Source organism: Palaemon carinicauda, chromosome 18, assembly GCF_036898095.1.
Source record: "Palaemon carinicauda isolate YSFRI2023 chromosome 18, ASM3689809v2, whole genome shotgun sequence".
NCBI classification, from domain to species: domain Eukaryota; kingdom Metazoa; phylum Arthropoda; class Malacostraca; order Decapoda; family Palaemonidae; genus Palaemon; species Palaemon carinicauda.
In genome coordinates this window covers 109,340,821-109,353,809 of record NC_090742.1, presented here as the reverse complement: position 1 = coordinate 109,353,809, position 12,989 = coordinate 109,340,821, and the positions used below count along the sequence as shown (strand labels likewise).

At 38.1% G+C, this 12,989-nt stretch overlaps 1 protein-coding gene across 6 annotated transcripts in view; it reads right to left on the bottom strand.

Annotated features, from left to right (window-relative positions):
* Positions 1-12,989, bottom strand: part of LOC137657944 (uncharacterized) — a 201,223-nt gene that overhangs the window by 136,565 nt on the left and 51,669 nt on the right. For all 6 annotated transcript variants that reach the window (XM_068392657.1, XM_068392660.1, XM_068392658.1 and 3 more), the window contains 2 exons: positions 12,262-12,381; positions 1,021-1,278 (listed from right to left, as the gene is read on the bottom strand). In XM_068392657.1, coding sequence (XP_068248758.1) covers positions 1,021-1,278; positions 12,262-12,381 — 378 coding nt within the window. The remainder of the gene's footprint in view (positions 1-1,020; positions 1,279-12,261; positions 12,382-12,989) is intronic.

Genomic DNA, 12,989 nt, shown 5'->3' with positions numbered 1-12,989 from the left:
AATGACTATTCAGCCCTTAGAATCCATATAAGAAACATGATACAGTGGCTAAAGGTCTCCACTGGAGTCGAAAATATCAAATGCAATGCAACAACAAATGGCACTTCAAAATGTGATAGAAAATGATCAGGATAATTTACTCTCTCTGGGACTACAGAGCAATCAGGTGAATGAAAACTTAAAAAAAAATTAGAACTTGAAATTGTTAGTCGATAAAATGCGAAGAAAATCAATATACACATGGAATACTAATTCAATTATTATCTAAATACATTTATAGCCTTACTAGCTAGCAATACCAGGATCAGCGGATGGAAAACACTGGAGGGTTGGAGGATGGTGGAAGGGTTGCGAGATGTCTAACCTAAATGTTGTTGTACAGTACTTGCAAACTTTATAACTTCCCAATGTACTCTTGGAATGCATCTTGTTTGTATGTTTGAGATTTACTTTAATCAGATTTTCAGTAGGGACTTTGAAACCTCAAATACTTTAAATAGCTTGTTAAAGCTACATCAAGTTGCAATGGTTATTAAAACTATTAAGTCTATTTAATACAAAATTCAGGAATAAGCTGAATTATTTTAGGCATTTTGATACACCAACTACTGCATCATCGGAAGTGGTTGTTAATGATTGATGGTTAAATTTCAGTCAATAACTACAGTACTATATTAGCGAGTTATGTTTCGGAACTATTCCGAGCAGTTCTGGTTATGAACATTTCTCACTGTTTATATTTCGTAAGTGCTGAGAATAAGGAAAATGGTTTATTTGCCAACATCGGTAGTTAATTACTTTAATGAAAATTCATGTTAATACTGTAGAGTATTTTGTGCTAAAGATTATTTTATAGTTTGGGATTGTCTTGTACAAACAGAACACAAAATAACACCATAAAAGTTAACCTGAATATTTTACTTCATCAAATCTCAAGGATAAGTACTGTACTGAAATTATAACGAAATTACCTAAGGGAAAGAGAAAAGGGGGTTTTATTACTATTCTCAAATAACATACCTTCTTTTCAAGCTGCTTTTTGAGGAGGAGAAGTTGATCTAGATCATCTTCTTGTTGCTGCTTTGACTGTTTTTTCAAAAGTTCGATTTCTCGTAAACACCACTCGTATTTACGTTTATACAAAGATGCATCTGCAGCTTCATCATCATCATCATCACCACCACCATTGAGTTCAGCTGCTGACAGAACTTCAGACCTAAGGGCAAGTTTTTCCATCTCTAACTTGCCATTAGCAGTAGTCATACGTTTCACATCAGTCTGAAAACATATCAAGTATTGAGGTTTAAGATGAAAACATTTAATTTGCTAGATAATACTCTACATTGCAGCGTACTGTATTTTAAAAATAATATAGATTTTTGTCAAAACAATGTTGATAAAATTCTTATGAATGAATGTTATTAACAGGATTTCTCTCACACAAAAATTTAATAAGCTATGTTATTTTCCCAATTTCTTGATGAATATATAAACAGTACTATACTGTACTTAATGTTGGCATGATTAGAATAAAACAATACAGTATAAACTACTGTCCATTTGTAATGCAAAATGACTAGAATAATATGACAAATTCGGAGATATTTGTATTTTTCCGTAACTAATACAAACCTGGAGTTAATTATGTGGATATTCTTTCAGCGGCAGCGGGAGGTAGCCCTTAGAGTTTAAATGCGAGGTGGCAACCCTGTCTAACTGCTTAGTGGGTAGGCAGGGGGTGGCTGGGGGGTACCCAGCCACCTCTATATACAGTAATACCTCGATATACGAGTGTCCCAACATACGAGAAATTTGAGATATGAGGAAGGTTTCAAGCAAATTTTTGCCCCGAGATACGAGACAAATTTGAGATACGAGGATACGAGACGGTTCCTTATGCTACCGCTAGGTGGCCAAGTGTGCGAGAGGCTGTTCACGAGGACAGCATCACTCGCTCTTTCCTGTTGCGTAAAGTCATCTCCGAGCATCGGCCGTGGTGTTTACTTACAAACCTACTTTGATGGCTGCTTTTCCGGTCCCATACAGCAGAAGAACCCTACTCTCTACAGGACCTCCACTGTTATTTTACCTTATTCGTTCAGAGTATTTAACGTTTCATGTCTCATATTCCTCATTTACTATTAAATCGTCACTGTCAAAAGACTCATAAAATAAGAAAGTCTTCAATTTCCTCTTGAAAGCCTTAATGTCTTCAATCATTCGAATGTTTCATGGGAGCTTATTATATAGTCTCGGGGCTGTATATTTAAAGGCTCTGGAGCCTACAGTAGACATATATCTAGGTTCCAATAGTTTGAAGCCATCTGTAATTATTCTCGTGTCGACACGATTTGTTGGCTGCGCAATATGTAGCAATTCTCTTAAGTATTTTGGAGGACAGGTTCTGATAACTTGGTGGGTTATTGTACATATTTTAAATTCAATTCTCGCTTTAATCGACAGCTAGTGTAAATCGATTAGTATAGAGGTGATCCTTTCTCTAGATGGGACACCTTTTATCAGTCTTGCTTCTCTGTTTATTATGTTTTGTAATTTCTTAAGTTCCACTTTTGGTAAATTGTAGTAGATAGAGTTGCAGTAGTCAATCCTGGTAATAACACAGTTTATCAAAAATTTCGTTACAGAATTTTTTTCCAGGTACTTTTTTATAAATGCAATATTTCTTAGATGATAACCAGCAGTTTTTATTACATTATTTATTTGGGCATTTAGAAACAGGTTACAGTCAAGAAATACACCTAGATCTCGAACTTTACTAGATATTGGCACCGAATCATTATCTATGTTCATTTGAAGATCACCTAAGTTTCTCACGCTGTTTCTCTTTCCCACCACCATGAATTCAGTTTTGTTCTCATTTAATTTTAGTTGCTTAAATGTCACCCATTCTCTAGGACTATCAAGGATTCAGTTTAGAGTTTCAGTAGTGTCATGTATATCATTTATGGAGAAGTAAAATTGTGTGTCATCTGCAAATAGTTTGAACTTCACGCCATGCCTATGTAATATCTTCGATAGACCAATAGTATAGATGCAGAATAAGATTGGGCCAAGTACATTCCCCTGGGGTACCCCTCTGTTTAAGGGTTCATATGATGAATAGGAGTTTCCAATTTGTACACAATAATTTCTACCAATTAAGTAGTCTTTTAGGTATTCGAAGGCTTGATCTTCAACGCCGATGGACCGTAGATTATTTAGTAGCAGTTCATGCACAACTGTATCAAAAGCACCACTGACATCGAGTAGGATTAAGATACCACATCTACTTTCATCCATCATTTCTAGCATATCTTTTACAATAGAGCAGATGGCTGTCTCCATAGAGTATAGTTTTCTGTAAGCAGATTGGTTGTCGGACAAAGCTTCTATTACTTCTAAGTGGCTGACTAGTTGTTCAAGAATTACATATTCAAGCACTTTTGAGATAAAGGATATATTTTAGATAGGTCTATATGAGCTTAATTCCTGGTAGTCCTGTGCATTTTTCAGAACTGGTGTGACTATAGCCATTTTCTCAAATTTAGGAAACTTACATTCATCAATGGTTGCATTTGCTATTCTCATTATTATTTCGGCTAGACTAGAAAAGTTTCTCTCTCCAATTACTTCAGATATGGGCATAGGCTCGATCGCACAGTTTGTTTTCTTTGCTCTCTTGATAATTCTGGTGATATCATCTTGTGTTACGTTGTTAAATCGTATTAATTTTGTCTGTGTGCTGGGTGTATCATTAATCTGATGTAGAGTACTTACAAATGACCTGGTGATGTTTTCAATTTTGTTTTTAAAGAATACTAGAAAATTATTTGCTAGTTCCTGGTCACTGTATCCATCAGGTAGCTTCTTTTCTTTTACATTTCCCATTACTGTATACCATTCATGAGACGATATAACTTATTTATGTGTTGCTGCTTCGAGGATCTTTCTCTTATAGTATTCACTTTTTTTCCTTTTTAGTAGGTAGTTATATTGACATGCAGCAGTTTCATATTCTACCCAAGTACTTTCAGTTTTTAACCTATTCCACTTTCTTTCTTTACGTCTTTTTTCCCTCTTTTTTTTCCAAAGTCGCTCCATCAAACCAAGGAGATTGGTTTTTTACGGTTATAGTCTTTTCCATCGGTGGGCACATGGTATCATATTCACTTTTACTCACTCTATTATAAGTGGTCATAAGACAGTTACCACACTTAGCTTGGTCATCATGATCACAGGGAATGTTGATAGCATCATTTATTTTCTTTACTAATGCATGTTTATGTAGAGGCAAACTAAACATAATGAGTTTGTGTACTGGGGAGATAGCTCATTTCTCTTCGACTTTTATATCTGATACGATATTATTCATATCATCACTTAGAACTAAGTCTACCGTATGTCCAGTTGAAGTAGTTCAGCTAGCCATGGCGTCGGATTTCGTACCTGATTGCTTCTTTTTCGTGGTTACAGTACTTGTTTATTTGGTAAGTTTCACGTTAGCTAGTAGTTGTTTAGTATTACAATGCTTTGGGCTCTATTTTAAGTTAGCATTTACATTGCATTTTGATTATTTATGTCTTTTTGAGTTTGTATCAGTTTCGGCTAGCCTAGCCTATAGACGGTAAGTTTTTAGTTGGAGACGGACTCGCCGTTTTCGTTTCAGGTCTTTAGTTCCGGTTTCGTTGATAGTGGTCTCTTCCCTCGGGAAGGTTTTTCACTCAGTCATACTAGTTTCTGAGATTTTTGTCCCACTTGTTGGCGTTTCTCGGTACTCTGACCATTTAGGCTCTTGACCATCGTGCTACAAGCATCTGAGTTCTCTCAGGGCTAGGAAGGCGCAGTTTTTTGGAGATCCCCTTTGTGAAGGGTAAGCTCACTTATCTTGTTCAGTCGGTTTGCTGATTGTCTTTTCTATTAGCCTCAGTTCAGGAGATTCTTCCAGGAACATCTTGTCTGGAACAGAACGTATAAGATCTCTTTGAAGAGCGGAGTTATCTGCTGTGTGAGATATATGAGATTTCAAGATCGTCTAATTTATGTGCCAAAACGGTTTCAAGCTTACCTCAAACTTTTCTCGTCTTGTCTGGTCTAACCCTGTTCCTTTAGTGGGACAGGTTCCGGATGTTGGCTATTTCGCAGATATGGACCTTTCCACCCTTAGAGGCTTTCAATGTATCTATGGATTTTACTGACATCTTTGTATTGTCGGTTAGGTCGACACTTGTCCCCTACCTTGGTTGCAGCCTGTGGAGAAGGGTATACGTAATTGGAGCTATGCCATTCGAGCTCAGCATAGCTCTAAGAGTTTTCACGAAGTTTATTGACTTAGTCGTACAACAACTGAAGTAGACAGGTCTTTAAGTAGAGGCATACCTGCTTGACTGGCTAGTGAGTTCACCTAGTACAAAGTGCTCGGAAGCAGCCAATTAAGTTTTTGGTTCCTCTAGTCCCTTGGACTTCAGACCAACCTTAAGAAATCAGAACTGACTCCAGCTCAGGACTTCTTGCGGTTGGAGATTTGTTGTGACTCTAAGTCTCACTCCCGTTCTATTTGGGGGAGGAAATAGAGACATCAGTCAAGTCCCTGATCTAGTCGGGGATGATCACCAGGCGACGCTCAGAGGAGGTTCGAGGATCTTTGGGGAAGGAGAGCCTCCAACGCTCTTCCTGACCATCAGAAGAAGACCCCGGTTTTACTGCAGAAGAAACTTAAACCGTGGTCCACTGCCATAAGTCTTTCACAGATGTTACTGTTGTGCTTTCCTCCTCTAGTAGTGACACTTTGTTCAGATGCCTCGTTGGGAGGTTGGGTGGGTCATAACCCACCCAAGAAAGTGCAAAGCTGTTGATCTCAGAAATATTAAAAATACCACATCAATATTCTGTAGTCCATGGCAGTCTTCTTGTCCCTTGTGAACTTATAGCTGAAGGAGAACATTCATATCCACTTAAACCTCGTTAACAGAGTTATAGTCTATTGATTCAACAGACAAGAATCGAGGTCTACTTATTTGAAACATGCAATGATAACCATCTTTACGTTGGATCAGAAGAAAGGTTGGCATTGGTCAACGTCTCTCCTTCAGTGAGATCAAATCTCTGGCCTTCAAGTGGATCTGTTTGCGATGAGCTTCAGCATGATATTTCCCTGCTAAGTAGAACCGAAAGTGGTTCAAGCAGCAGTGGCCATGGACATCAAAGTTCGTCAATGTCCCTGGATGGGTGTCGTTGAATGACGATTTGCTTGTTTCCACTGTTTAACCTCCTAGTGAAGGTTTTGGACAATCGTAGATCTTTCAAGGGATGGCGGCTCTGGTGGCTCTTTGGTAGCCAATGAGCAACTGGTTTCTCATGGTCATGGATTTGAATTCCAACTTGTGCCATGACCAACTCGATTCTGTCTCAGGATGGACAGCTGGGGATTGTTTATGCTTCATCATGGAGATCGTACAAACCTCATCTCATGTTTGATTTCACCCTATTCCTGGGAATGTAATTGAAAATTCAACGTGATGAGTGGGTCTCAGTATGAAATGCCATGGACCAAATGGGTCAAATATGTCAAAGACATAAATCCCGGGTTGATTACTATGGATTTTTGTTTAAGTTTCAAGCTTACTTTGCATGTTTAAAGTCTAGCCTCCTCCACAATTTCGTCGGACACTTCGGCCCTCACTAGATCTATACTATATGCCTTTGATGTCGAATTTTACTCGGATCTCTTCAACAAAGTTCCGAAGGGTTGTGCAAGGCTACGGCTGTTGGTTCAACTAAAGCCTATCTCTTGGTCTTTGGACAAAGTTTTGCAATTCACTTTGGACATAGGCAATCAAAAGGCTTCTATTCTTGATCCCACTCAGAAAGTCATCATCTTAATTACGATGACTTCCGGTGCTTGGGTTAGTCATATTGTAACGATTTCTAGAGATGAGAAATACATTGAACTTGTGCAAAATGGTGAGGTTAATTTATACTCTGATCCCACTTTTCGGACTAAAAATTAACTACCCTTTTCACCTTGGGGTCTATGGAAAATAGTTCCCATTCAAGGTGGTCCTCTCCTTTGTCTAATACAATGTCCAAAAGTGTATCTGCTGAGAACAGTGCAGTTTAAGGATAGTCTTGTTCAAAATGATATAGTGGGGTCTGATTTGTCTCTAAACCAGTTACGAAATAAGATTACTTACTTTATATGAAGAGTGGACCCGGCTCGTAAGACGTCTGGTCTCAGCCCTAAAGATGTGGCTTCCTTCTAGAACGTTTTCCAGTATATGTCTATTGAGGGACTGCAGACATATACTGGTCGGAAGACCACTTGGGTTTTCTTCAGGCATTAAATGAAGCAATTGGAGGAGACACGTCATTTTGTGGTGGTTGAGGGGGTGTTATCTACCCCGCGGCAACGACGTAGCCCACACTGCATCCTAGGGCACTCCTTCAGCTCGTTATTAGCAACGAGTAAACATAAGTTTTTGCTTCAGGGAATAAAGTAAAAATGCACTTCATCATTTCCTTTTCAGGTTCCCAGGTATAGAAATTAATACTTATGCTTCATCACATAGGTGGGGGGCATTTATTTTTTTGGTTCGAGGTCTTTTATGCAAAGCCTCCCTCCGAGTATAGATAATTCTCTGGTACACTTCCATCAGGACGACATGGCTCGAGACCAAAAAGGGATTTTGACGTAGGAAAAATCTATTTTTGGATGAGATAGCCATGTCGTCCTGATGGCCCGCCCGTTACTTCATTTTTCTCCCACCCCTTTTCTCGTTGAAGGCTTCTATTTCACAGTAGCTAAGCTGCGACGTGGAATGAAGCGGCAGGGTCGTATGGGAGCACCGAAAGGTGATAGGATATGTAACGGCTCCTCACTTATCCTTCCCCTTAGAGGATTAGACTAGGAAAGGTCTATTTGTGGTGCAGATATCTATGGTTATCTTACGATACTTCCCTGATCATACACGATATCTTCGGATAGTCGTTCCGGGGGCTAGAACCCCGTGATATCTGACGGTAATTCTCTTATACTGTAATATCACTCGCAGAAATATCATACAGTAGGAAGCTGCTGGAGGGATCTTCCATCAGGACGACATGGCTATCTCATCCAAAAATAGATTTTTCTTACATCAAAATCCCTTATATGTATATAAAAAAAATAAATATATATATATATATATATATATATATATATATATATATATATATATATATATGGCAGAACATGGGAATCTGTGTGTAATAGGTTCAGGCAACCATGAAAATGGATCCATTACCAGCAAACTTGAGAGATCATGCACGTTTTTGAAAATTCCATATGGGAGAAATGATTTCCAAAGATCTCGTGCTTCTCGGAGTGCTTACCAATTAAGGAACTCCAAGATCTCAGCACCCAAAAGCATGAGACTCAACAATGAGGGGTTTTGGCAAAAGGGTCCAGGTGGATTATCCTCCCAGCCTAGTAAGTAGAAGGCTTTAGGTCAGAGAATGAATTAGACACTGAAGAGGAGGCAGCATCACTCTACGGGGTCTGAGAGAGGACATTGGCCTCCCTTGGGAGGCAGCCATTGGGTGCTCCCCCTAGCTTTGGCTTGCTTGCTAGCAAGCCTCCGGCTAGGGTTACCACTGGGCAGGCTACCATTCCTTCAGGGTTTGGCAAGTTTGTTCACCCTGAGGATGCCTCCAGTAATCGTTCATAGTTGAGGCATGGATCCGCTTCCTCTACGTTAATTCATTTCAAGGAGCAGCCATTCCTTAGAATTCATGAGTTCCTCCTACTTGCTCCACATTCCGATCAGCAGATGACCTTGCAGTATCCTAGCCTAGGCCATCAGGGTCATGGGAAAACTCTAGTGGGAGTTACCTTGTCAAATTTACTTCCTCTGGGTTTGCTAACGGGAGAGTAGTTATTGGGAGTGGATTCTTCTATAGAAGTAGAGGAGGTAGACTCGATAGGTATTCCCCAGGAATCTAGCACAGGATGCTCTTTAGGTCTCAAATGTTTTGTTGTAAAGGCAAAGGTATTTCTTTCAACATAATAGAACTGGAGGATTTCAATACCATCCCTCTATCATGCAGGTGTATTATGGAACCATCCACTATGGTTATCTCTGTATCTCACACCCAAAGAAGTGTTACTGATGATGCACAAGGCGAATCTTAATAGTCTAGCATAAAGTCTTAGATGGTGGGAAGGGGGGGAGGAGGTTGATCCTCAATCACAGCCTTTTCAAGGCAACCGTAGTTAGGATGAAAGTGCCAGGTCAGGAGACACTCTTCCTGGCCAAAATGGTCAAGATAAGTCTGGAATCATTGAGAAAATATGTTGCTGCAAAAAGATTCCCTACTCCCTAAACAATGTGATGTCTTTTTGGAGAGTTCATCCTGAGAAATTTGGACGAGTCACAGAACTGCAAGAGTTTCGTGGGATATTTCTCACTAAAATTGGAATTCTAATAATAAAATTTGTTATTTCTATATTTACCTATCGCTCATATTGATACTTCTCCAGAAATATCTATAAAAAATTATCATTTTTTTCCTCTCAAAAGACACATGTCACCAGTAAAGAAATAAGATACACTAGTGGTTAATGACCAGACATGCCTTTGTTATTTCAGTTTTGAAGTCAAACTATTCCCTGTCCGTCCTCTTGACATCTCAAGTCCGTGGCAAGGAGGTGGGCATGTATATGAACATCAGGTGAGTATAGAAATTACATACTTTACAATAAAAATTCCTTCCCTTCATACTGCAGACTCCCACAAACTGATAAAGGTCGAAGGGCAGAACTGAAAAGCAGCATAAAATAATTAAAATTCCAGACTCAACTGGTCTTGATTGTACTGTACTGGTAAAAAAACATCTTTGAAACACGATGCTCCAGATTATTTTTCTCAAGATATTTGAAAAATATTAGAAATAAGAAAATCATCAATTAACAACTCCAAAAGTTAAAAAAAAAAAAATTGCCAGCAGCCAATATAGAACAACAATTATGAGATGCAGGTTTACTCCTATTATCTTTAACATTAACTTTCAGAGCCTTTATAAGTTTTGGATCTAATTCTCACAGTTTTTATGACCAACTTTTAACTACAAATGGCATACATATTTGGACAGAGCAATTTGGAATCCTAATCTCCAGAGCAAATTAATCTCCATAGTTGTTGTCCAAAAAGTTACTATACGTTCCTTACCAGCGTAAGAAAGCTTCTTTCTGATACTGTACATTGCTTACATCTATTTCCAATGAGGGGAAGGGAAAAAATTGTGGCAGACCCTTAGTCTTAAATAAAGATAACACTGAAGGAAAGCAAAAGCGACAATATCATCATCATCTCCTAAAGCCTACCTTAAAATATAATGTTTGAAGTTTATTATGCATTCAGCTAAAACCAATGCTAATAGATACTACATTTTAGATGTAAAATCTGTGAGCATGAATTGGGCACTCGATTATAGCTGACTTGACCCTTGCGGTGCACAAGTCTACCTTGTTTTATGAATGGGCACCACAGAGCAAGTCAATTCCTTTAAGAAACTTATTTTTGTTGAACCTGTAGATTTCCCTAGGGCAGGTAAGGCAATATTTCATTGACATATAACAGCATAGACACTACAGGAAAGTGCATGGGAGCCACACAACAACTCCCCATAATTAGTTTTTCCATTATCAAACTCCTTATTAAATAGAGCCAAATTGTAAAATTGACCTTGCTTAGCTCAAACACATTTATAAATTAATTTTTACTAAAGAGAGGCATAGGTTTTACTTAATCTATAACACTCCCCTTGCAGTCCCCATCAATCAGTACACTAACCAACCCATCTAACTCCACAAACGTGGTTATGTTCACCCTGGCGTCAGTCCTCTTGGCATCAGCCTCACCTCCAGGCTGGTTCCCCACTAATGGCGAGAACTTAGGACTCCCAAACTAGAATCTTGGTACTCGAGAGCTAAAACTTCTCACATAGAGGCTACTTCAGAATGTGTGGTTAAAACATGAACAAGTATAGGCCCTGAATGAGTTGTCATATTGGATGGTGGCCATGGCCTCATCCCCAATTTATGTATCGATAAGAGACAACATGGATGCTGCAAGCCTCATTGCCAGTTTTAGAAGACTCAGAGAAAATCATAAAACCAAGTGGTTAGAAAGCAACAGCGTGATCTTTTAGGGCCTTTAGGGCAGATGAGTTAGGAAATTCCGGCCTGAAGGGTCCTTTCCTGAAATCCATATGACTAAAAAATTTTTCCTTTGCTAGCAGCTCCCATAAACCTTTCCACCATATTTTTTAATGAGTCTTGTAACATGAAAACTAGTTTTTCACTCATATCTATCTACATTTATCACCTAAAACTGTCAACTCTTGAAACTGTGAGACTTTTCTTTTGTCTCATACCCTGACTATACAGGACATAGTTTAATTATACGTGTCTCCTGTTATGATGCCTTTCCATAATAATCACAACAATCTCCCGTCGAGCACAATTTGCTTCTTAAATCATTCCCCACCCATGTACTACAAAAATCCCGCAAGCAGATACTTTAACAAACTTGGGAGACATCTTTTTATAGTGCTACGGGAAAATCTTCCAAATTACCAACACTGAAAAAAGGACGTGGAATGGTAGTGGTGTTCCGAGTAACATTTTGCTGCCACCAGCCATTGTAAAAAGACCAACTAGAAAAAAGGTACCCACGCCTCTCCCTAAGCTGCCGGATGAGGAGGTAGAGGCCTTGCATGGCTGAAGAGTTCTTCCAAAGGAAGTTTATCATACTGATAGGGAGAGATTTGATATTTTACTTTTTAAGTTTAGGGGTAAAACCTTTCCATTCTAGACGAGGAACAGAAATGAGCTTTGAGAAGATTCAATATTACAAAGCATTACTGGCATAGGGTACTTAACAATACTATAGAAAATACAATGCAGTTACAAGCAACTATAGTGTATCCTGTTCAGCTTATAAGAGACAGAAAAATACACTCATATCTCCTTTTCACTTACAATGATGTTTAAACAATGGTTACAAGTAGAATATTGATGATAAAACGTAATCAAACTAATTCACTTTGTCTTGAAAATAAGACAACTCTCATCCTCCACATAACCAACAGAAATTATAGTACAACACACTAAGTTTCTCACAGTAAAAACTGTATATGATTTTCCCTGTACTGAGTACCTTATTGACACAACATTGGAGAACACTATTCAATAAATGAAAATAACATGTACTTTACTGTTATTACCTGCAGTCTGTCAATTTCCTTCTCTAACTTCATCCTTTCAGCTTGTTCTGCTTCTAACCTCTCCCCTGCAAGATGTGCTGTTGTATGCTCTTCTGAAAGATCAGCTGTCACTTCAGACAGCTGAAGAAAACAGAAAATTCAATCAATGCCATGCCAAATACATTTCATTCATACATACTGTATGATGAACCTACCTATATAAAATCTCCTTTATTAAGTTCTAGGGTGATTACTCATGTAGGCTACTTAGTATCAAAGAGACACTAAAAGAAATGTTTTACAACACATAAAAACATCATGAATAAAAATATCTGGCATAAAATTCTAATGCTTTAAATTCAATGGATTATAATTAAATTTGGGCTGTTAAATTCAAAATGGTAGCTGACATCAAGAATATGAGCAAGTTTAATCACAAACAGTACTAATCTAACATAAGACTTTTGAAAGCCTTTACCACTTTAACCTCATTAGATTATTTATGTCTCAAAACCAAGAGTATGCGTTATCAATAGAATACAAAAAAAAAAAGAATACAAAATTGTTACAAATACCTAGATATGAGACCAAGTATATGAAAATGTACTACACTTTAACACAGGTATAGAATATATGGCAGATAAAAGAAAACATAATTATTAGTCAATAAGTATAATTTGTTCATTGCTGTTTAAACAACAGTATGGTAGTGTTTTCAGGTAAATCTCAGGTCAATGTTTTGTAAATTA